Consider the following 25,468-nt stretch of genomic DNA (forward strand, 5'->3'; position numbering starts at 1 on the left):
TAAAATGCAAATGAACAACTTTAATTCTCATATAACAAATGAAGTTGTTTTGCTCAAATAGAAAAATGTTTTGCTCAAAAGAAATAAACAAGTATTTGGTTTAATAGCAAAAAGCTGTAGTTTCATACCCCATTCTGTTCATGAACAGAGTATTAACTAATTCTATTAAAATGGCAAATCTCAAACATCTATTTTTTTTTCTTTTTTTAAGGGCCAAAACCAGGACTTGGTGTCTGCCACTAGCTCACTGGCTAGCACTCTACTGAGTAAACATAAGTGCTCCAACCCCTCAAAACAAATTTTAAAGTTTCCAGCTGATCTTTTTTAAGGTTGAGAAAATAAAAAATTTGCTTTACTACAACCTGCAATAACAACTACTGAATTATTTTTCACTGGGAACAGGAACATTGTTTATTATTTATTTGCTACTAGACTTATTGCTTATAGCTATTGTAAGTTACTCTGTATAGGAGTCTCACAACAAAAGGTTCTGACTTACAGTGCAGATTTTTTCTGAGTAATGTAAGTCAATGTTATCTCAAAAACCACATCAGGATATTATGTGTACAAAAGTACCACACCATCACTTTTCTCATTTTCATATAATCTGTGCTCTGTAAGTTCATCACTTTTATTATTTTCCAATTCAGATTTTAGTTTTGAATATTTAACACTATTGATTATGTGCATCTCACTTTCTTCGTGTTTACTAAGGATATGTGATAAATGCTGCCAATCTTTACACCCATTCTCATTTTTCAGTTGGTTTTTTCCTTCCCCAAAGAGTTTGCAATACAAACAAAATACAGAATCTTTTGAGGCTGAATAAAGTAACCAGGATCTAGTAGTTTTCTCACCACTTGGAAGAATTCTTGTATAATAAGTTTCTGAAAACTTTCTCCCTGTATTGTCTTTTGGAAAGTTAAAATTTCTTACTTGAGGTGGCTCATTTTCAATAAGAGCATCTCGCTGTTTAATGTCCAAAACTCGGGGCCATGTACCTGGATCTGCAGAAAGAACAACTGGAACCATAATGGGGTCTTCAGATTCTTTGTTTTCCAGTTGCTCTTGAAATTTATCAGCTATGGCTGACATGGAAGGTAAATTCACATTCTCTTCATTCGGTAGTATATCTGGACTACATTCTGCAGAAACCTGTATCTCTGAAGCCTTTTCCTTTTTTTCTGGTATTTCTTCTGTTTTTTCCAAAAGCACATTTGATGATCCAAATGATTTTGTTTCATTTTCCTCTGTAATAGCATTCCTTTTCCTGGTTTCTAAAGCTGCTAATGCTTTTGATTTTGTTTCCATTATCTGAGAAGAAACAGGAGAATTGCAACATGACTCAGAAATTCTACTCCAATGTATATACTCAATAAATTAAGGACTAACAATTTGGCTTGAATAGTACAGTGTTTGCTAGCAAGTGTGAAACCTTAAATTAAATCCCAAGTACTACCAAAAGAAATGATCAATTAAAATATATGTTCACACAAAAACTATATACATGAACTAGATGTGTAGGTCAAAAGGCAGAGTGCCAGCCTTGAGCAAAAAGCTGACCAAGAATACAAGCCCTGGGGCTGGGGATATAGCCTAGTAGCAAGAGTGCCTGCCTCAGATACACGAGGCCCTAGGTTCGATTCCCCAGCACCACATATACAGAAAACGGCCAGAAGCGGCGCTGTGGCTCAAGTGGCAGAGTGCTAGCCTTGAGCGGGAAGAAGCCAGGGACAGTGCTCAGGCCCTGAGTCCAAGGCCCAGGACTGGCAAAAAAAAAAAAAAAAAAAAGAATACAAGCCCTGAATTCAAGCTCAGGTAGCCTCCCTCCCCCCAATTACATATAAACATCACTCACAATAGAAAACATTCAGAGGTGAATGTTCACAAATGAACAGATACAAATGCTGAATTTTCCATTTAAAAGTACGAAAATAACAAACGAACCAACAAATCTGGAGAATAGTATGAGATATGAAAGAAGATAGTGACAAAGAATGACATGAATCCATTTAACAAATAAACTGACAAATCTTGACAACAGTATGAGGTATGAAAGAAGATAGTGACAAAGAATGACATGAGCCCATTTGTGCTGGAATGTCCAGAACAGACAAATTTATAGGGACAAAAGATAGTGCGTAGCAATTGCCTAGGACTTTTGAAAGAAGAAAGGATGGAAATGAGCTGGACACCAGTGGCTCATGCCTGTAAATCCTAGCTACTCAGGAGGCTGAGAGCTGAGGGCTAATATTTGAAGCCAGCCGAGTAAGAAAGCCTATGAGATTCATTTATCTACAATAAACAAAAAGGCGATAAATCGAAATGTGGCTCAAGTAATAAAGCACTAGCCTTGAGCAAAAATGCTTAGGGATGGGAGCCAGGAAGGTGGCTAAGTGGTAGAGTGCTTGCCTAGCATGTATGATGCCCTGAGTTCAATTCCTCAGTACCACATATACAGAAAAAGCCAGAGGAGGCCTCGCTGTGCTCAGGGACAATGCCCAGGCCCTAAATTCAAGCGCGCGCGCGCGTGCGCACACACATACACACACAGTATGGAATGATTATTAACAAAACAAGAAGAGGGCTGGGAATATGGCCTAGAGTGCTTGCCTTGTATACATGAAGCCCTGGGTTCGATTCCTCAGCACCACATATATAGAAAAAGTCAGGCATTGTGGCTCAAGTGATAGAGTGTGAGCCTTGAGCAAAAAGAAGCCAGGGACAGTGCTCAGGCCCTGAGTCTGGCAGGACTGGCAAAAAACAAGCACCAGGACTGGCAAAAAAACAAAAGAACAACAAAACAAGAAGATTCTATTGGGGTAAGTGAACACATTCTCAAATTGTCTGTGATAAATTTTAGATTATGTTAATTATACCTTAATAAAGTTATTTAGCTGGGTGCCAGTGGCTCATAACTGGAATCCTAGCTACTCTGAAGCCTGAGATCTGAGGATTACAGTTTGAAGCTAACCAGGATAGGAAATTCCAATTCATCACCAAAAAGCCAGAAATGGACTGTGACTTAAGTAGAACAGAGTTGTCTTGAACAAAAAAACTCAAGCCCTAGGACCAGTGTGCACATGTGCACACACACACAAATTATTTAGGCCATGTATAGTGGCTCACAGCTCCTCTGAAGGTGGAGATTGGAAAAGAGGCTCCCATATGAACAAAAAGTTGGGCATAATCATGTATGCTTATCATCTCAACTACACAAGAGGCATATACAGGAGTATTACAGTCTAGGCAGCAAAGGCAAAAATTATGAACCTAGATGAGATAGCACCTTTTGAACTTTTTGCCTGGGCTGTCCTCAAACAGCCATCTTTCCAATCTCTGCTTCTTGAATAGTTAGGATTACAGCCATAAGCCATTGGCACCTTGCTAACATTTTTTTTTGGGGGGGGGCGGGGGGAGAAGGAAGCATGAGAAGGAAGTACCAGTGTTTGAACCTTATGTTTGCTAGGAATCTATGACCCCTAGTATTTTGCACATGCCAGACAAGTGCTCTACCATTCGGAGCCACAATTCCACAACACCAAATTTTGATTGGCATGTGGAGTAAGCAGAACTATTAGGTTATTAGGGATGCAACAGGAAAAAATGGCACAAAAAGGACCATTCTTGTCTTTAAGATAAAAGCAGGGCTGGGAATATGGCCTAGTGGTAGAGTGCTTGCCTCGCATACATGAAGCCCTGGGTTCAATTCCTCAGCACCACATGTATAAAAAAGCTGGAAGTGGTGCTGTGGCTCAAGAGGTAGAGTGCTGCCTTGACCAAAAAGAAGTTTGGGACAGTGCTCAGGCCCTGAGCTCAAGCCCCAGGACTGGCAAAAAAGAAAAAGAAAAGCAAACATTTGAAACATACTTACAATGTAGTGTTTACCTGAATCAACTCAATGACACAATGGAAATAAAGTTTCAAGATAAATCCAGTTAATGTAAGCCAACAGAATAAACCTACTATGCACTTGACCACTAAATCACATTAAAAATCACCTGTTTATATTCATTAACACAACTTTGGCAGCAAAACCTCTTCTGCTGGCCTCCAATCAGGATGCTGTTTCCACTATTTTTACTGGGCAAGTATTCTCCACACTGTTCACAGCAGTTCATTATTAGACCATTGGCTAATCGGTACTCATTAAAACAATGGTTACTGCACAGTTTATGTGTTATGTTATTAACACTGACTTCATGGCGAACCTAAAAGAAAAAAAAAAACGTGACATTTGTTAAGTAAAATATATGAACCACTACTTCTCAAGTATTCAATAAAATTTAGTATCTTCTTTATTTGTACAATAGGTTGGGAGGGGGGGTGAATTCACGGGTGCTGCCCCTGAACTCTACCACTTTGAGCCACAGGTCCAATTTTCTGGTGGTTAATTGGAGATAAGTCTCACAAACTTTCCTGTCTGGACTGGTTTTGAACCACAATCCTCAGATCTAAGCCTTTGAAGTAGCTAGGATTACAGGCATGAGCAAGCAGTGCCCAGCTGAAATGCAATCTTTTAGATTTCAGTCTCCTGACTAGGTATGAGAGAGCCCAAGTGCCCAGTTTGATTTCTTTTTAAAGTCAAGGTTTGGGGCTGGGAATATGGCCTAGTGGCAAGAGTGCTTGCCTCGTATACATGAGGCCCTGGGTTCGATTCCTCAGCACCACATATACAGAAAATGGCCAGAAGTGGCGCTGTGGCTCAAGTGGCAGAGTGCTAGCCTTGAGCAAAAAGAAGCCAGGGACAGTGCTCAGGCCCTGAGTTCAAGGCCCAGGACTGGCAAAAAAATAAATAAATAAATAAATAAAATTTGAAAAAAAAATAAAGTCAAGGTTTACAGAGAAGCAATAAGTGGCTTAAATCACAAATAACTTAGGAAATATAAGAATAACAGAAGCTAGGTACTGGTGGCTCATGGCTATAATCCTAGCTACTCAGGAGGCTAAGATCTGAGGTTCAAAGCCAGCCCTCATATCCTGCTAAATGAGCTGATTTTTTTGGTTTTTGTTGTCCATTATAGGGCTTGAACTCAGGGCCACAGCATTGTCTCTGAGCTCTGCACTCTATCACTCTGAGTCATAGCTCTACTTCTGGTTTTCACAGACTTTGCTGCCTGGGCTGGCTTTGAACTGTTATCCTCAGATCTCAGCCTCCAGAATAGCTAGCTAGGATTATAGGTGTGAGCACCAGCACTCAGCAACTAGTTAATTTTTCGGTGACATGTTTAACACAGATTGTGAATTATTATTATTTTGTTGGTTGTAGGGCTTGAACTGTGAGCCTGGGTACTGTCCCTGAGCTCTTCAGCTCAATGCTAGTGGCTCTACCACTTGAGCCACAGAGCCACTTCAGCTTTTCTGATGGTTATTTGGAGATAAGAGTCTCATGGACTTTCCTGCCCTGGCTAGCTTTGAACTGTGATCCTCAGATCTCAGCCTCTTGAGTAGCTAGGATTACAGGAGTGAGCCATGGCACCCAGCTAGATTGTGGGTTCTTAAGACATCATCATAAAATTTAGTAGCTTAGAACTCTGTGAGAAGAACTAAAGGAAACAATATCTATGTCAGTGAATTCATCAATAAAGGTGGTTCTCAATGTGGTAATTAAGATAAATTTGTGTTCCTGAGATAACCACAGCCTAATTTAGTTTCCAAAGGCAATGTTAATTAAGGCAAGGATCATCTGAATGTATGTTTCTTCCTCATCCAGCAACTTGAGACTGCAATACTACTTACAGTTAAATGAATAACACACATTCACCACATTCACTCTACTTGCTTTCATACTAAAATGATCATGTTGCTTTCTTCATACTGAGATCTGAGATACTATATTATTGTCTTTCTTTTTTTTTTTGCCAGTCCTGGGCCTTGAACTCAGGTCCTGAGCACTGGCCCTGGCTTCTTTTTGCTCAAGGCTAGCACTCTGCCACTTGAGCCACTGCGCCGCTTCTGGCCGTTTTCTACATATGTGGTGCTGAGGAACTGAACCCAGGGCTTCATGTATGGGAGGCAAACACTCTTGCCACTAGGCCATATTCCCAGCCCTATTTTTGTCTTGCTAATATAATCTCCTGCCTTGCTTATACTCGCAACCCATTTCTTTGAAACAGAGTATACTTTCTATACTATGCAAATCAGTATTTTTGCCTCTTTTGCCTAGACTGGCCTCAAATCCTAATCTGTATCTGAAGTAGCAGGGATTGCTTTGAAGTGGGCATTCTACTTGGAATATTAATAATTAGTATATCCTTATTCTTTCCACATCATGATGTATCTTCATTTAATAAAATATATGAACCAGATTTGTACAATAGGCTGGGGAGGGACTGAAATCGGGGGTGCTGCCCCTGAACTCTACCACTTTGAGGATATGTGCACTATGTAGATGGAAGCACTTAAAAAAATTACCGGAGTCTTTTAACTCCCATTTCCTGCTGAGGAGCAGGTAATATTCTCTTTCTCCATTTCTCTCTACTTTAACTTCATTTTACTAAAATATATCCTCCCTAAAAGTTTCAAAAGGAATTAGAATTATTGGTTAGCCTAAACAATAATTTAGGTATAAAAATCCAGACCTCTCCTAATTTACTACAGATTATACATCTTGACTTAATATAAATTCCTTTTCTAATATTCTGGTTGTCTTCATAGGGAGACAAAGGTGTGCTATAAAATCCTTGGGAGGATCTGCTTGATTCTACTGGAAGAACAGTAGCTTTCTTTGTAGGTGTATCTCTGAAAGACAAGGAAAAGACAGACAATTTAGAAAAAAATGCATTTTAGTAAATCATATTATACAAACATGAATTGACACTTTCCTTTATCCAATCCTAGGAAACAGCTATAACTTTTGGACATAGCAAAGGCCACTTAGCAGAACTAAGGTGTAAGACAAGAAAAAGTGCGGAGGCAAAGGCAACATTTTCCTGCCAAGATTAAGTACAGTATAAATGAGCCTACAGCTAGCTCTAGCATACCTTTTTTTGTGTATTCAAAACTATGTCTTGAGAACTCAGAGACTAAGTTTTTTCACTCAAGGCTACTGCTCTAGCATTGAAGCCCTAGCCCCACTGCTGGCTTTTTGATGGCTAACAGGAGATAAGAGTTTCACACTTTCCTGCCCAAGTTAGCTTTCAATCAGAATCCTCAGATCTCAGCATCCTGAGCAGCTAGGATTACAGGTGTGCCCTGGCACCTGGCTTGCAAACATCCTTAAAACAATTCTATTCATGAATTCTTCAAGCACAATGATATACTGCTAATATTCAATTAAATGAAGAAACACTGAAATGTATTGCTTACTTTTTACATATTATATTCCGTGTCCTTCGAGTCCGTCTACGAGAGAAAGAAGAAAGGCAGGTAGTACAACAAAAGAGGTGAGGAGATCCTTTCCGTTGATAAGCTGTCTGTCCCTTCTGTAAAGGCTCTCTGCAGTTTGCACAAGTGATTTTAGCTGGTTTAAGTTGTTGTTGGGATGTAGTCTGGAAATTCTGTTTAGGAAGTAAGGCCACTGGTGATAAAGAATCCATTCCTGCTTGTTTCTGATTTCGAGGAAATGATGCTGACTGGGAGATCCAAGAATCTTAAAAATTAAATACACAATAAAAAGCCATTGAATAAATACAAATTCACATTGGAAATACGTTTAAAGTTTTAAGATGTTAAGAATCTAGTGATGGGGCTGGGAATAAGGCCTAGTGGCAAGAGCACTTGCCTCATATACATGCAACCCTGGGTTTGATTCCCCAGCACCATATATAGGAAATAACCAGAAGTGGCGCTGTGGCTCAAGTGGCTAGCCTTGAGCAAAAAGAAGCCAGGGACAGTGCTCAGGCCCTGAGTCCAAGCCTCAGAACTGGCAAAAATAAAAAATAAAATAAAATAAAAAATTTAAAAAAAATCTAGTGACGAGGTAGCCAGTCAGTCTTATATTCCAAGGTATGGTATTTCTTTGTGCCTATAATAAATGGTGGCCTCTAGAACTGTGCAAAGTGGTAGCCACTAGCTAGTTGAGCTTCTTAAGTTCAAAACAGGATCTCTGAATTTACTAGATTGTTAGCATATTAAGCCTTTTTTACTAAAAATTTTAAATTATTATAAAGGTGATATATAGAGCGTTTACAGTTACCTAAGTCAGATATGTTTATATTTTTCAAGACATGGCTTTACTATGTAGTTAAGGCTGGCACAGGTCTCCTCAGTGCTGGGATTATAGGTACAAACTCTAACATGTAACTTCTTTTTGTTGTTGCAGTGCTGAGCTGTGTGCGTTGCTAGGTAAGCACTCCACTACTTAGCTACAATCTCAGCCTGCTGTGTCCTAGTTTTCTCAGGTATAAATTACAGTTATGTCTAATATACTAGTGTTACAGACAAATGAATAATGCAGATAGTAGCAGAACATTATGTGGTAGACAGGGCATACTCAAAATATTTAAACTTTTTCTTCCTAACAGGAAAATAGTTACATATTTATAAGATGAAACAAAGGACAATGCTAATAGGTAATTATAGTGAAAGCATAGCTATCTAGAACATTTAAGGATTACAGTAAGATTGGTACTTTATGTAAACTAATTAGCATTATGAAAAATGAAAAAGATGCTGGAAAAATTTTACACCTAGGATCCATATATGTACCAACTGACAACACTACTTGACTGCTTCTGCCTTATCACTTCTTTCCATATCTTCATAATTCTAAACCACCAATTCTTTTGCTTTGTATATTTCAAGAAAACTGTACCCTTATTACACTTTCATTCAAAATGCTTTAGACAAGCAGACACTGCTAGCTCACAATTTGTAATCCTACATACTCAAGAGGCTGAGATCTGAGGATTATAATTCAAACTGACAGTTGGGGCAGGAAAATCTGTGAGATTCTTATCTCCAATTAACCATCAAAAAGGTGCAAGTGGTGCTGTGGCTCAAGTGGTAAAGTGCCAGTCTTGAGCAAAAAATTCAAGAGAGAGCATGAGACCTGAGTTCAAGCCCTACTACTGGCACAAAAAAATAAATATGGGCTGGGATGTTGCTCAGTGGCAAAGCACTTAAGTAGCATTACCTTACTTATTGCTTATTAGCATTAGTAAATTAGACACAATTGTAATTTATACTTGAGAAAACTAGGACACAGTAGGCTGAGATTGTAGTTAAGTAGTAGACCTAAGTAGTACCTGGGCTCAATCCCCAGTAACAAAAAATAAAAAGACAAAAAAATAGTTTAAAAAATGTAATATAGGGCTAGGAATATGGCTTAGTGGTAGAGTGTTTGCCTAGCATGCATGAAGCCCTGGGTTTGATTCCTCAGTACCACATAAACAGAAAAAACTGGAAGTGGCGCTGTGGCACAAGTGGTAGAGCAACAGCCTTGAGCTCAGGGACAGAGCCCAGGCCTGAGTTCAAGCCCCAGGACCAGATATATATATATATATATATATATATACACACACACACATATATAATTTTTATTATTATATTATTTATTATAAATATATAATACTACCAATACAAAAAATAGCATCATATTCACTTCAAACTGTCATCTATTGTTCCTCATTTGTCAGATCTTCAAATGTTTTTCTTTTACAGTTTAAATCAAATTAAAATGAACAAAAGGTACTCTTTGATTTTTAAGAATGACAGATGGGCACATCTTGTTGCTGGGTGCTGGTGGCTAGCTACTTAGGAGGCTGAGAACTGAGGATCCTGGTTTGAAGCCAGTGTAGGCAGGAAACTACATGAAACTATTATTTCCAATTAACAAGCAGAAAGCCACAAGTGAAGTTGTGGCTCAAGTGGCAGAGTGCTAGCCTTAAGTGAGTGAAAGCGGTAGCATCTAGGCCCTAAGTTCAAGCCCTAGTACCAGCATGCATACACACACAAAAAAGGAAGAGCTGCCAGGTACTGCTGGCTCATACCTATATTCCTAGCTACTCAGGAGAATGAGATATGAGGACTGTGGCTCAAAGCCAGCTCAGGCAGGAAAATCCATGAGACCTTTTATTTTGCCAGTGCTCTGAGCACTGAGCTCTGAGCACAGGGTCTGAGCACTGTCTCTGGCTTCTTTTTGCTCAAGGCTAGCACTCTACCACTTGAGCCACAGTGCTACTTCTGGCTTTTTCTGTTTATGTGGTACTGAAGAATTGAACCCAGGGCTTCATGCATGCAAGGGCAAGCACTCTACCACTAAGCCACATTTCCAGCCTTCATGGCCTATTTCTTCTTCTTCTTCTTCTTCTTCTTCTTCTTCTTCTTCTTCTTCTTCTTCTTCTTCTTCTTCTTCTTCTTCTTCTTCTTCTTCTTCTTCTTCTTCTTTTTGCCACTCTGGGGACTCAGGGGTCTGAGCACTGTCCCTAGCTTCTTTTTGCTCAAGGCTAGCACTCTACTACTTGAGCCACAGTGCCACTTAAGGCTTTTTTATATATATGTGATACTGGGGAATCAAACCCAGGGCTTCCTGTATACAAGGCAAGCATTCTACCACTAGACCATATTCCCAGCCCCCTCATGGGGTATTTTTAAGGTAAGTTTTCATGTGCCACCAAGCTAGCAATCTGCTTAACTTTTAGAAGCCCCAACTTAACTGGGATCCCAGGCCTATACCACTGTGTCCGAAACTGGAAACCAAATCTTGTAGACTTTTCTGCCTAGACTGGCCTGTCACTATGATTTACCAATGTAATTTAGGGTGTCAAAAAGACACCATTGTGGCTGGGAATATGGCCTAGTGGCAAGAGTGCTTGCCTCCTACACATGAAGCTCTCGGTTCGATTCCCCAGCACCACATATATGGAAAATGGCCAGAAGGGGCGCTGTGGCTCAGGTGGCAGAGTGCTAGCCTTGAGCAGGAAGAAGCCAGGGAGGGTGCTCAGGCCCTGAATCCAAGGCCCAGGACTGGCCAAAAAAAACAAAAAAGACACCACTGTGTCAGTTCTCAGTATCCCAAGAATCTAGAGGAGGGGGAGAGAGAGAGAGAGGAGGGGAGAGAGAGAGAGAGGAAGAGAGAGAGGGACAGGGAGAGCCTGCCAGTATGGTGCTTGAACTCAGGGCTTTGGGCTCTCCTTAGCCTTTTTGCTCAAGGATGGCATTCTACCACTTGAGCCACACACAGCTCTACTTCCAACTTTTTAGCAGTTAACTAAAGATAAGGAGTCTTTCCTGCCTGGGCTGGCTTTGAACCACAATCCTCAGATTTCAGCCTCCTAAATAACATGAGCTATGATGCCTGGCTCACACTGTTTTCTATTTTAAATACTTGTACCTGAAAACCCCATTGTCTTGAAAGCTTGCAACTCCTAGGGCCTGCCCCTCTTCCCCACTTGATTTTCTCATATGGCCTTGCTGCATCTTATTTCTGATTACTTTTTAGTATATGCTTGTGTTGCACTGGAAATCCAAACCCAAGGCCTCAGGGTTGGGAATTTAGCTCAGTAGGAGAACTCTTGCCTACCAAGTGTGGGCCATGAGATCAACCCTCAGCACCAAAAAACCCAATAACACAAAAACAAAAAAATCAAGGCCTTACACATGCCAGTTATTATTTTTATATGAAAAACTGCATCTGAGCTATGTTAGCGTTCTAATTCAAAGGCTTTAAGGGAGTTTCTACCAATGTCTTTCTCACAGGCCCCAATGTATCTGTCAAAACTTCTACTTTCACCTGGCACTGGCAACTCAAGAGATCTGAGGTTCCAGATTTGAAGCTAGTCCAGCCAGAAAAGCTTATGAAACTCTTATTTCCAATTAACCACCAAGAAGCCAGAGGTAAAGCTGTGGCCCAAGTGGTAAATGCCAGCTTTGAGCATGCCTAGGCTCTGAGTTCAAGTTCCATTAGTGGCACACACATACATACATGTCTATTTTCACAGCAGCCTTTTTTAGAAATGAACAAAACTCAAGGAAAACCAGAGCTTAAAGGGGTAGAACTATTTCTCAGAGACAGGCAATACTTCAAAACAGTATGGCACTCGATATTCTAGGACACAAGGCTGTATGTGTGCCCTAATTATAGTCAAATGTTGTGTTCATATTCCAGATAATTCAGCCAATGTAACTGAGCCCAGATCATCGCGTTGTCTGACTGTGCTATGAACTCAGGGAATCTCCTGTTGTCTTGGTCTTTGGAAATCATATGGGGAAAGAAAACAATAATGTTTTACTCATTCCACATTACCATCTGTGGTGGTGGGAGCAGAGTTTGTAAGGATCATGGGTTGAAGCAGGCATGGCAATAAAGTCCATGAGACTTTTTTTGTTTGGTTAGTCATGGGGCTTGAACTCAGGGCCTGGGTACTGTCCCTGAGCTTCTCTGCTCAAGGCTAGTGCTCTACCACTTTGAGTCATAGCTCTATTTCTTGTTTTTCCTACCTGGGCTGGCTTTTAACTATTATAATTATATCTCATTTTTGTATCTAAGCCTCCTGAGTAGGTAGGTTTACAGGCAAAAGCCATTAGTGCCCGACCTCTGTGAGACTCATATCTCTAGTTAACACCAGCAAAAAGCTGGAAGTGGAGCTGTGGATCAAAGTGGTAGAGCAAGAACCTTGAGCACAAAAGCTCAGGGATAGTGTCCAGGCCCTAAGTTCAAGTTCCAGTCCTGTCACAAAATAAATAAAATAAAACCACCTGCCTGGGAAATCTTAGCTCTTCTGCTGAATTTACTGCTATGTCTCACTAGTCCTAACCTCTTGCTCTCCTTAAATGCAACTGCCACTGACCATGATTTCCAAAGAATATTCTCTGAAAAAATAAACTCCCCCTGGATCAAGCAAGACCTAGAGCCCAGATATCCCATTGACATAGAGCAAGGGCAAAGACTCTTTTTTTTGGCCAGTCCAGGGGCTTGGACTCAGGGCCTGAGCACTGTCCCTGGCTTCTTTTTTTGCTCAAGGCTAGCAGTCTGCCACTTGAGACACAGCGCCACTTCTGGCCATTTTCTGTATATGTGGTGCTGGGGAAATCGAACCCAGGTCCTCATGTATATGAGGCAGGTACTCTTGCCACTAGGCCATATCCCCAGCCCCGGGCAAAGACTCTTAAACAAGGCCTATGCCCCACACCAGCAGGAAGAAGCCAAAGACTGACTTTGACTCTCCATTCCCTAAAAGATGTCAGGTATTTTAGGGAGGAGTGGTGAGTAGCATTTAGCCACCATGGATAGAAAAATGTAAAAGAAAACTTAAAGACACTAAATAATTCACTGTGATGCCCATTCATAAAAATGAAACAGCTGGAAATGTGGCTTAGTGGTAGAGTGCTAGCCTACCATACCCTGGGTTCAATTCCTCAGCACCACATAAACAGAAAAAGCCAGAAGTGGCACTGTGGCTCAAGTTGGCAGAGTGATAGCCTTGAGCAAGGAGACTCCAGGGACAGTGCTCATGCCCTGAGTCCAAGCCCCAGGACCGGCAACAATTTTTTTAAAAAGAAAGAAAATGCCCACATAGTGACACCAACTTGTAATCCTTCCAACAGGGGAGGCTGAAGGATTGAGTATTAATCAGCCTGGGCAACATAGTGAAATGAATGTATGTATGAATGTGTATATACAGTATACACACACAAACATGCATGCCTGCGCAATTTGGTCTTAAATTTGCAATGTGTTTAAGTTCTCCATAAAGATTTTTTTTTCTCGTCTTGAAGCATGAACTAGGTCCTCGGTGATGTTCCTAAACTTTTTTGCTCAAGACTAGCACTCTACCACTTGAGCCATAGCTCCACTCCTGACTTTTTGGTGGTTAATTGGAGCCAAGAGTCATATGGAGCATGGTTGAATGGATAGAAAAGTATTTAATACAAAAAAAAATCTAAAATGTTTGAAATGAAAAAAATTGAACAAGTCATATGGAATTTCCTACCCAGCCTGGCTTCCAACTGGGATACCCAGATCTCAGCCTCTTTTAGTAACTAGGATTATAGATGTGAGCCACCAGAGTATTGGCCTAAGATCTCTTTTTGAGGACAAAAATTATAAAACTACATCTTTTAATCAAATTTAATCTAGAATTCTGAAAAGAGTGATTGTGGCGATGCATTAGGAACATTGTTAAGATGTTAAGTTACTTCTAAGGTAATGAAAATACTAGGGATAGAGTGGGGGAGAACAAGTATGACAGGAAATGTACTCACTACCTTACATGTGTAACTGCAACTGCTCTGTACATCACCTTGACAAATAAAATTAAATTTAAAAAATTAGGGATAGGGGCTGGGGATATGGCCTAGTGGCAAGAGAGCTTGCCTCGTATACATGAGGCCCTGGGTTCGATTCCCCAGCACCACATATACAGAAAATGGCCAGAAGTGGCACTGTGGCTCAGGTGGCAGAGTGCTAGCCTTGAGCAAAAGGAAGCCAGGGACAGTGCTCAGGCCCTGAGTCCAAGCCCCAGGACTGGCAAAAAAAAAAAAAAAAAATTAGGGATAGAAATTCTATTAAAGAAATGTAATTTAGAAAGGCAAATGTGTGCGGAAGATATGTCAGCTTCAGACACCAGTATAAGATGAAATACATAGCATATCCATGCAGTAGTCTGTAGATATAGCCAGTGAACCAGACACATTATAATGTAAACATGTAGTTGTGAATTGAAAATTAATGTATTGAATTTTTCTAAGAGTTAGAAATGTTAAATAAATGGGTTAATCTTCTGGATATTTAAGCTTCTAGTTAATGTTTTTTTTTTTTTCTTTTTTGGTATGTGTGTGCCAGTACTGGGGCTTGAACACAAGAGGCTCATACTCACTTTTAGCTTTTCTACTCAAGGGTAGCATCCTACCACCTGAGCCATACCTCCACTTCAGCTTTTTGATGGTTAGCCAGAGATAAGTCTCTTGGGTTTGTCTACAAAGGCTAGTTTGGGGCCTTGTTACTCAAATTTCAGCCTGGGTCACTAGGATTACAGTGCGTGGCCACCAATGCCTGACTTCTCCTAGTCTTTTTTTTTTGGGGGGGGGGTGCTAAGTGTCTCACAGACTTTCCTGCCTACACTGGTTTCAAATGGAAACTTTAGAGCTCAGCCTTCTGAGTAGCTAGGATTGCAGGCATAAGCCACCAATCCCTGGCTTCTCATCATAGGTTTTTTTGTTATTCTAGTGCTGGGGTTCTGGGCCTGGGCATTATCCCTGAGCTTTTCTTTTTATTTTTTTGCTTGTTTAGAGCGCTACCACTTTGGGCCATGGCTCTACTTCTGGCTTTTTTTATTGCTTAGTTGAAGATAAAGAGTCTCCTTAACTTTCCTTCCCAAGCTAGCTTTGAACCTTGATCCTCAGATCTGACTTATGAATAGCTAGGATTGCAGGCTTAAGTCACTGACATAGCTTTCTGATAGTCTGTGGTAAAGAGTCTCTAAGACTTGTATGCTGAAAAAAAAAAAAGACTTGTATGCTGGAGCTGGCTTCAAATCTCCATTCTGTGTGGACCTCAGACTCCCGAGTACCTAGGATTATGGGGACAATTCTCTGGCACTTAGGTAAAGTATATTTCTTAGAATTAAAAGTATATTTTAAGTTTAAAAAGTACATTTGGATGCTGGTGGTCAAAGAGCTACAAGTGGAGCTGTGGCTCAAGTGGTAGAGCGCTAGCCTTGAGCAAAAAAACAAAAAACCCTCAGGGGGCTGGGAATATGGCCTAGTGGCAAGAGTGCTTGCTTCCTACACATGAAGCTCTTGGTTCCATTCCCCAGCACCACATATATGGAAAACGGCCAGAAGGGGCGCTGTGGCTCAGGTGGCAGAGTGCTAGCCTTGAGCGGAAAGAAGCCAGGGACAGTGCTCAGGCCCTAAGTCCAAGGCCCAGGACTGGCCAAAAAAAAAAACAAAACCCTCAGGGACAGCACTCAGGCCCAGTGCAAGCCCCAAGACCAGCACTAAAACAAAAACCAAAACTCAAACAAAAACTCCCCGCACCAATTCAAATTAAAAAATAAAACTTATTCTCTATTTATTAATTTTTGGTGCCAGACATGGGGCTTGAACTCAGGGCCTGGGTAAACTGTTCCTGAGCTTTTTTTGCTCAAGACCAGCACTATACCACTTGAGCCAGAGCTCCACTTCCGGCAGTTTGGTGGTTAATTGGAGATAAATCTCACAGACTTTTCTGTCCAGGCTGGCTTCAAACTACAATCTTCAGATCTCAGCTTCCTGAGTAGCTAGAAATACAGGCTTGAGCCACTTGTGCCCAGCTTCAAAAGCAAAAACAAACAAAAAAAATGGAGGCTGGGAAGGTGGCTTACTGGCAGGGTGCTTGCCCAGCATGCATGAAGTCCTGGGTTCAATTCCTCAGTACCACATATACAGAAAAAGACAGAGGTGTTGCTGTGGATCAAGTGGTAGAGTGCTAGCCTTGAGTACAGAGAGGTTTAGGGATAGTACACAGGCCCTGAGGTCAAGGCCAAGACTGGCAAAAACAAACAAATAAGGGGGGAGGGGGGAATGAGGGAGAAGGTAACAGTGCAAGAAATGTATCCAATGCCTAATGTATGAAACTGTAACCTCTCAGTAATTCAGTTTGATAATAATAAAAAGATCAAACAATGAAAACAACAACAACAACAAAAACAAATTAAATTCCTATTTGTACATTATGGAGCTCAGCTGATGTGGAGACGTTCTCAGTCAGCACAACATTAATGCCAGTTGTATTATTTTTTTTGCCAGGCCTGGGGCTTGAACTTAGGGCCCGAGCACTGTCCTTGGCTTCTTTTTGCTCAAGGCTAGCACTCTACCACTTGAGCCACAGCACCACTCCCGGCTTTTTCTATATATGTGGTGCTGAGGAATCGAACCCAGGGCTTTATGTATGCGAGGGGAGCACTCTACCACTAGGCCATATTCTCAGCCTGTGCCAGTTGTATTTAAATCTGCCTCTCAAAGAGCAAGGTAAAGAAAGGGCTGGGGATGTGGCCTAGTGGCATATTCCCAGCCCAAGAATAAGTAATTTATACAAAATCCAGATTATAACTTAAGTGTAAATAATTTTGCTATATCTTGTAACTGAAGTTTAACAGCAGACATATCAAAACATCACTATGTCATTTCTTTCCTCTGCTTCAAATTTTATTTTAAAAGGAAAATAAACCAGGCATCAGTGGCTTGCTGATTTCTTTAATTCTAGCTACCCAAGTAGGACCTAGATTTGAAGATAGCCCTGGCATCTCACCAGAAGAAGCTAGAAATAATGGCACACATCTGTCATCCCAAGTGTGGCAGAAAGTGTAGATAAGACTACCATGATCCAGACCAGCCCCAGGGAAAGCAAGCCTCTTATAACTAACCACAGGGGCCAGGAGTTTGGCCTAGTGGTAGAGTACTTGTCTAGCATGCACAAAGCCCTGGGTTCAATTCCTCAGTACCACATACACAGAAAAAGCTGTAAGCGGTGCTGTGACTCAAGTGGTAGAGGGCTAGCCTTGAGAGCAAAGAGCTCAAGGACTTGCCCAGGCCCTGAGTTCAAGCCCCAGGACTGGCAAAAAAAAAAACCCAAAATACAACTAATCACAGCAAGAAAAAAAAAAAAAACAAAACTGAAAACATTGGCTAAGTGATAGAACACCTGCCTAATAAGCATGAAGCCCTAAGTTCAAACCCCCAGTACCACCAAAAACAACAACAGCAAAAAAAAAATTCAGTGTTTTCCAATTGGCAGTGGGTGTTGTTTGCGGGAAGTACCAATTTTTTTTATGTTGCTAGTTTAAATTTTTAATTTGATTATAGCATAGTAAAACATTTTAGTATTATAATCCAAAGTATTCTTTTTGCTTGCTATCAGAGTAAAATTAATCAACTTTACCAGGAAAATTTTCTAGTAAGTTAGCAGTTATATTATTGGAACTGACTTAATATTTAAAATCAAAGCTTCCTAAGAATCTTTCTTCAGTTGCCATATGCCTCATACTTAAATAAAAGGTTTTCTAGAACACCATCTCCCTGTCCTTCTAAAAGATGGTAAGGGGCTGGGGATATAGCCTAGTGGCAAGAGTGCCCGCCTCGGATACACGAGGCCCTAGGTTCGATTCCCCAGCACCACATATGCAGAAAACGGCCAGAAGCGGCGCTGTGGCTCAAGTGGCAGAGTGCTAGCCTTGAGCGGGAAGAAGCCAGGGACAGTGCTCAGGCCCTGAGTCCAAGGCCCAGGACTGGCCAAAAAAAAAATAAATAAATAAAACAAATAAAAGATGGTAAGGATTTTTGATAGGGTGATAAGGCCCATTGCTCATAGTTTCAAGTTGTATCATAAAATTGTGGCTCTTTATAAACTACAGATCAGCATAGTGGTACACAGCTATTATCCTGGTTCTCTGTCTGAAGCAGTAAGATTGCCTCCATTACATACTGATACTCTGGTCCAGGCACCTATGGCTCACATATGTAATCCTAGCTACTGAGGATTACACTTCAAAACTAGCCAGGACAGGAAAGTTCATGAGATTCTTGTCTCAATTTACCACCAACAAAGCCAGAAGTGAAGCTATGGCTCTAAGTGGTAGGGCGCTAGCCTTGAGAAAAAAGTACAGAGACAAAACCCAGACTCTGAGTTCAAGACCCAGAACAAGCACAAATAAGATAAAACAAACAACAAAAATAAAACAGAAAGGAAAAAAAATCCTATTCTATAGGAGTTTTGTTTATAGGAGGTAGGTGTGTGTGTGTGTGTGTGTGTGTGTGTGTGTGTGTTTTGGTAGTTCTAGTTTTGGTAGCAGTACTGGAAGTTCAACTCAGGGACTAGGTGCTGTCCCTTAGCTTTTTTTTTGGTCAAGGCTAGTGCTTCACTTCAGGTTTGGCTTCAAATTGCAACCCTCAGACCTCAGGTTCCTAAGTAGCGAGGATTACAGGAATAAGCAAACAACACCTGGCTCATTTAATACATTTGTCTGTTATATTTTAAAATCAGTAATATTTAACTTGATGACATATTAAGTACATATAAAGTTTTAAAAGATGAAATATGTCCAACGCTTACTTGAAGTTGATATTCAAGCTTTGTTTTCAAAAACATAAACCTGAGACTAGGAATATGGCTTAGTGGTAGAATGCTTACCTAGCATGCATGAAACCCTGGGTTCAATTCCTCAGGACCACATAAACAGAAAAAGTTGGAAGTGGCTCTGTGGCTCAAGTGGTAGAATCCTAGCCTTGAGCAAAAGAAGCTCAGGGACAGTGTCCAGGCCATGAGTTCAAGCCTTAGAACTGGCAAAAAAAAAAAAAAAAAAGTAAACTGGGCAACATTTCTAATACTCAGAAAATTCTAAGGATATAGCAGATTGTTCCTCTGAGGAACAAAGGCAATTTACATGTACTAAGGAACACCTTGTCTTTTCTGTTGGCAGTAATAGAGTTTCCAACATAGGGCCTTGAATTTGCTCAGCAAACAAGAATCCATGCCTCTAGCTCAGGCTTTTGGTTAATTGAAGATGGAGTACTATGGGCTTTTCTATGCAGGCTGGCTTCAAACTGCAATCTCTGAATCACATTTATTAATAGCCTCCTGAGCAGCTAGGATTACAGGTGAAAGACAGCAGCACCCAACTTTTTCCTTCATTTGAACAAATTTTGAACTTCATAATGGTAGGCAAGTGCTCTAGCAAAAAACTACATACTTGGGGGCTGGGAATATGGCCTAGTGGCAAGAGTGCTTGCCTCATATACACGAAGCCCTGGGTTTGATTCCCCAGTACCACATATATAGAAAACAGCCAGAAGTGGCACTGTGGCTCAAGTGGCAGAGTGCTAGCCTTGAGCAAAAAGAAGCCAGAGACAGTGTTCAGGCCCTGAGTTCAAGCCCCAGAACTGGCAAAAACAAACAGAAACAACTATATACTTAGCCCAAAGGAGTAAAAATTATTAATTTTACTAAATTTTAGCCTCTTATGGTATCTTAATTTTTTTTCTTTTCTGCCAGTACTGGAGCTGAATTCTAGGCCTTGTGCTCTCATTCAGCATTTTTGTTCAAGGCTGGCATTCTACCACTTAAGCCATGCCACCAATTCTGATAATCTTAACATAAGACTGGTTGTCTTAAAGAACAACAGAAGCTGAGTGCCAGATTCATGCCTATAATCCTAGCTACTTAGAAGGCTGAGATCTAAGGATCCTGGTTCAGAGCCAGTCCAGGCAGACAAATCTGAAAGACATTTTATCTCCAAGTAACCACCAAAAAGCCAAAGGCAGAGCTGTGGTTCATATTCAAGCCCCTGTACACACTCTCTCTCTCTCTCTCTCTCTCTCTCTCTCTCTCTCTCTCTCTCTCTCTCTCTCTCTCTCTCTCTCTCTAGCAGGAAATACTTTTATTGAAGGAATGATTACACTTAGGTTACTAGGATACATTTTATAGAAATTAAAAATCAATCAGCTGGGTGCTGGTGCTTCAAACTTGTAATCCTAGCTACTCAGAAGGCCAAAATCTGAGGATCCAGGTTGGAAGCCAGTCAGAGCAAAAATGTCCAACTAACCCCCAGAAAGCCAGATGGGGAGTTGTGGCTCAAGTGGTAGAACACCAACAAAAATGTGCCAGTATTGGCACCAAAGAGGGGGGAGAGGGGGAGCCTGTTACATGAAAAATTTGACAGTACTTATGTATTTATCAGAATGAGGGGGCTGGATATGGCCTAGTGGCAAGAGTGCCTGCCTCTTATACATGAAGCCCTGGGTTCGGTTCCTCAGCACCACATATAGAAAAGACCAGAGGTGGCGCTGTGGCTCAAGTGGCAGAGTGCTAGACTTGAGAAAAAAAAAAAAAAAAAAAAAAGAAGCCAGGGAGAGTGCTCTGAAGCCAGGCCCTGAGTCCAAGCCCGAGGACTGGCCCCCCCCCCAAAAAAAGAAAAGAAAATGAGAACTTCTAGAAACTTGTGTCCATCACTGTGATTTTGATAGCATCCTAAAGTGCTGATATTTACATAATCTGTTTATTTCTCAGTGAATCGTGATTTTTCAGATAATCAATTCACAATGACACTAAATCATAATAAGGTGAAAGAAAATACATATTGTATTAAGTGTCAAGTTTTATAGGATCCGGCAAGAAGTGGCCTATACCTATAATCCTAGCTACTCAGGAGGCTGAGATATGAGGATCAAGGTTCAAAGCCAGCCTGGGCAGGAAAGTCCATAAGACTCTAATCTCCAAGTAACCACCAAAAAGCCACAAGTGCAGGAGTGGCTACAGAGGTGTGGCTCAAGTGGTAGATGGCCAATCTTGAGCAAAAAAGCTAAGGGACAGTACCCCTAGTACCAACACAAACACACACAAATAACAAATAATTGATAGCTATCTTTTTTTTTTTTTTTGTCAGTTGTGAGGCTTCAACTTTGGGCCTGGGCACTGTCCCTGAGCTCTGCATGCACTCTACCAGGTGAGCCATAGCACCACTTCCCATTTTTCTGGTGGCTAATTGGAGATAAGAGTCTCACATACTTTCCTGCCTGGGCTGGCTTTTTGAATTGCAATAAATACTCAGATCTCAGCCTCCTGAGTAGCTAGGATTACAGGTGTGAGCCACTGGTGCCTGGCATAACCATCTTTTTTCTATTTTGAGATAGCCTCACTATGTAGTCCAGGCTAGTCTCAAACTCAGAATCCAATTTTTTTCCACCTTCTGAGTGCTGAAATTATAGATGTGTCCCACTGTGTATGCACTGGTATTGGGGCTTGAACTGAGGGCCAGAGCATTATTCCTTAACTTTTTTTTTTTTTTTTTGGACTAAGGCTGCCTTACCACTTGAGCCAAACCTCTACTAACTTTTGCCTGGTTAACTGGAGATAATAGTCACTTGGACTTTTCTGTCCCAGCTGGCTTACAACCTAGAACTTTGGATTTCAGCCTCCTGAGTAGCAAGGTTTATAGAATGAGCCACCAGCAGCCAGATGAACTTTTTGTTTCAATTTTATCAAAACAAGACTGTCCATATTATCAGTATAATTCTGACGTAAGACCAAGAAACTGAAAAAAAAATTTTTTTTTTGGCCAGTCCTGGGCCTGAGCACTGTCCCTGGCTTCCTTTTGCTCAAGGCTAGCACTCTGCCACTAGAGCCACAGCGCCACTTCTGGCCATTTTCTGTATATGTGGTGCTGGGGAATCGAACCCAGTGCCTCATGTATACCAGGCAAGCTCTCTTGCCACTAGGCCATATCCCCAGCCCCTAGAAACTGACAATTTTGAAAACCAGGCAACTGAAATCAGAACTAGGGGACCCAGTAGTTCATGGTTGTTAAGGATAGCTTCTTAGAATGAAGATCAAAATGACTTCACCAAGACAAAGAATTACTAAGAACTCCACAATAGCAAGTAGGTTGAGCATGGTGATACAAGTAGGAAGATAGTAGTCCATAGCAAAACCACAAGACTACATCTGAAACATAACCAAAGTATAACAGAGCTGGGGTAGTGCTCAAGTGCTTTAGTGTACCTCAGTTTAGAAATACCCCCAAAACACCTAAAATCTGAGAGAAGCTTCCCAAAAGTAAACACTGCAAAAGTAAAATATGAGCCAGATACTGGTGGCTCACATAATCTTAGCTACTCAGAAGGCTGAGATAATAATTCAAAGGCTAATCTGGACAGGAAAGTCTATGAGACTATTATCTCCAACAAACTACCAAAAAAAAAAGGAGTCCCAAGGGGAGCTGTGGCTCAAGTAAGAATGCTAGCCTTGAATACAAAAGCTCAAGGTCAGCACCCAGGCTTTAAGTTTAAACCCAAGACTCCTCCCCCCCACCCCCAACACACACAAAATAAAATCAGGTACTGGTGGCTCACATTTATAATCGAAGCTACTCAGAAGACTGAGAACTGAGGATCACAGTTCAAAGCCAGCTGAAGCAGTAAAATTTATGAGACTCTCATCTCCAAATAACCATCAAAAAAGCCAGAAGGGGCTGGTAATGTGACTTAGTAGTGGTAGGATACTTGCCTACCATGCTCGAAGTCTTGGGTTCGATTCCTCAGCACCACAAACAGAAAAAGCTGGAAGTGGTGCTGTGACTCCAGAGGGAGAGTGCTAGCCTTGAGCACAAAGAAGCCAGGGACAGTGCTCAGGCCCTGAGTCCAGTCCCCAGGACTGGGAATAAAAATTTTTAAAAGCCAGAAATACAGCTGTGGCTCTAGTGGTAGCGTGATAGCCTTGAGTATAAAAGCACCCAGTTCAGGCTGGGAATATGGCCTACTGGCAAGAGTGCTTGCCTCATATGCATGAAGCCCTGGGTTCGATTCCTTAGCACCACATATACAGAAAAAGCTGGAAGTGGCACTGTGACTCACATGGTAGAGTGCTAGCCTTGAGCAAAACGAAGCCAGGGACAGTACTCAGGCCCTGAGTTCAAGCCCCAGGACTGGCAAAAAAACAAACAAAAAGCACCCAGTTCAAGCCCTAGAACCTACACAACAAACAGAACACACACAAAAAAGTAAAAATTAAAAAGGTCAAATTCCAAACTTAAAATTAAAATTCAACTACAATATTATTTTATGTTTTCAGTTCATGATTCATGACCCTATTCTAATTCATTTGTTACACTAGGACTAGAACAAGGGCCTCAAATACTAAGCATGTGCTATATTATGGAGATTCTATGCCCTCAAGCTTACCATTTTTATATTAAAATAAAAAAAAGTAGTCATAGTACTTAGAAAAAATTTCAATTAAAACACAATATAGGGGGGCTGGGGATATAGCCTAGTGGCAAGAGTGCCTGCCTCGGATACACGAGGCCCTAGGTTCGATTCCCCAGCACCACATATACAGACAACGGCCAGAAGCGGCGCTGTGGCTCAAGTGGCGGAGTGCTAGCCTTGAGCGGGAAGAAGCCAGGGACAGTGCTCAGGCCCGGAGTCCAAGGCCCAGGACTGGCCAAAAAAAAAAAAAAAATACAATATAGGGGCTGGGAATATGGACTAGTGGTAGAGTGCTTGCCTCGCGTATATGAAGCCCTGAGTTCGACTCCTCAGGACCACATAAACAGAAAAAATCAGAAGTGGTGATGTGGCTTAGCTAGTAAAGTACTAGCCTTGAACAAAAGAACCTCAAGATAGTGTCCAGGCCCTCAGTTCAAGCCCCAAGACAGGCAAAAAACAAACAAAACCAAAAATACAATATAAACGACACGATACAATAGAAACGACTTCAGACCAAATATACTGCTCAAATATACTAAATAAATATCCTGTCTTAATAGAAGGGCCTACAAATTAATTCATCAAGAATTTTAAATACGCTGGCAGTGGTGGCTCATGCCTGTAATTCTAGCTACTCAGAGACAGAGATCTGAGGATCATTGTTCAGAGCCAAGCTGGGCAAGGAAGTCCATGAGACTCTTATCTCCAATTAATCAGCAAAAAGCTGGAAGTGCAACTGTGGTACAACACTAGTCTTGAGCATGAAAATTAAGGAACAGTGCCAGAAACTGAGTTCAAGTGACAGTATCAGTATACACACACACACACACACACACAGAGTAAATAAAACAAATGAAACAGATGTGAGTACTAAAAAGAAGAGCTATAAATTTGCTTAAGGCAGAAGCGAAATATCATTGATTGCTTACCAGGATTATGATGACTTGTAAATCTTCCATTCTGAAACACATCTCCTGCCATATTCATTCTACCAGGATTAAAAGGTCTTACTCCAGTCTTGGTCTGTGAAGTTAAAGATGGGGTGTATGTTTGTATATTAACACCAAAATTACTTGACTGAAGTCCTTTAGCGATATCTCCCAAGTTGGTATTCTATAGTGATGTCATATGTGTAATCATTAAGTTCATTATCTCGCTCAACATTCAGGGCTTACACCTGTTTCTAAGCTTGTAACATTAATAACATGTATTTCAGAGTCAATTCTGAAGTGAAAACACTATTACCCATTTCTGCATTTACCTTACTTCTTGACAGACTGGTAGTGGAGAAATCCAAATCTTTGACACTAGTTTTAGTTCCTGGAAGTCCCCATTCAGTAAAAGTAGAACAATTTTTCTCCTGCCCCTCATCTGTTTCTATGTCCTCTTCATCATCAATAACAATTGTGTCACATATATTTCCCTTCTGAGGAAGTAACTCTCTTGAGGAAGGCAGAATTACAGAATAATTTCCTTGTGGCTTCTCATGTTTTGATGACGCCAATATCAAGTTTCTTTGATCAGCTATTCCTGGAGCAGAAATTGAAGGAGGGTGTATAGATTCAATAAAAACAACATCATCATCATCTTCCACTGAAGTGTTTATAGATCTATTGACTAAAGGACTAGCTGGATGACCAAATGAATTTCTTATGTCCATGATACCAGCTGCCATGGCTGTATTCTCTAATAAATCAGCAGACTGATCAGTCAGTTCTAATCCTCCCACTGAATGCTTATCCATGCCAAAGAATCTGTAAGAGAGAGAAAAGAAACAAAGTTTTACTATACTTCTTTTTGTTGCATCTTCGCATTGAAACAGAATTTATAAAATTTTTAAATCTCT

The 25,468-nt window shown here is 40.9% G+C and overlaps 1 protein-coding gene across 2 annotated transcripts; it reads right to left on the bottom strand.

The window, feature by feature from the left end:
• Zmym5 (zinc finger MYM-type containing 5) lies at positions 1 to 25,376 on the bottom strand. Of its 2 annotated transcripts, XM_048341682.1 has the most exons (6): positions 24,884 to 25,376; positions 24,552 to 24,645; positions 7,309 to 7,591; positions 6,582 to 6,741; positions 4,002 to 4,211; positions 1 to 1,314 (listed from the first exon to the last, which is right to left on the bottom strand). In XM_048341682.1, exons 1-6 carry the CDS (start codon positions 25,364 to 25,366, stop codon positions 559 to 561), a joined length of 1,986 nt encoding a protein of 661 aa, XP_048197639.1. In that variant the 5' UTR covers positions 25,367 to 25,376; the 3' UTR covers positions 1 to 558. The 2 variants fall into 2 exon arrangements, 1 of the variants encoding a protein (XP_048197639.1); XR_007210377.1 differs by lacking the exons at positions 1 to 1,314; positions 4,002 to 4,211 and adding an exon at positions 6,058 to 6,280 and having other exon boundaries at positions 6,365 to 6,741.
• Between the last annotated feature and the right edge of the window lie 92 nt (positions 25,377 to 25,468).

The sequence above is a fragment of the Perognathus longimembris genome, chromosome 3 (assembly GCF_023159225.1).
Source record: "Perognathus longimembris pacificus isolate PPM17 chromosome 3, ASM2315922v1, whole genome shotgun sequence".
Lineage (NCBI taxonomy): Eukaryota > Metazoa > Chordata > Mammalia > Rodentia > Heteromyidae > Perognathus > Perognathus longimembris.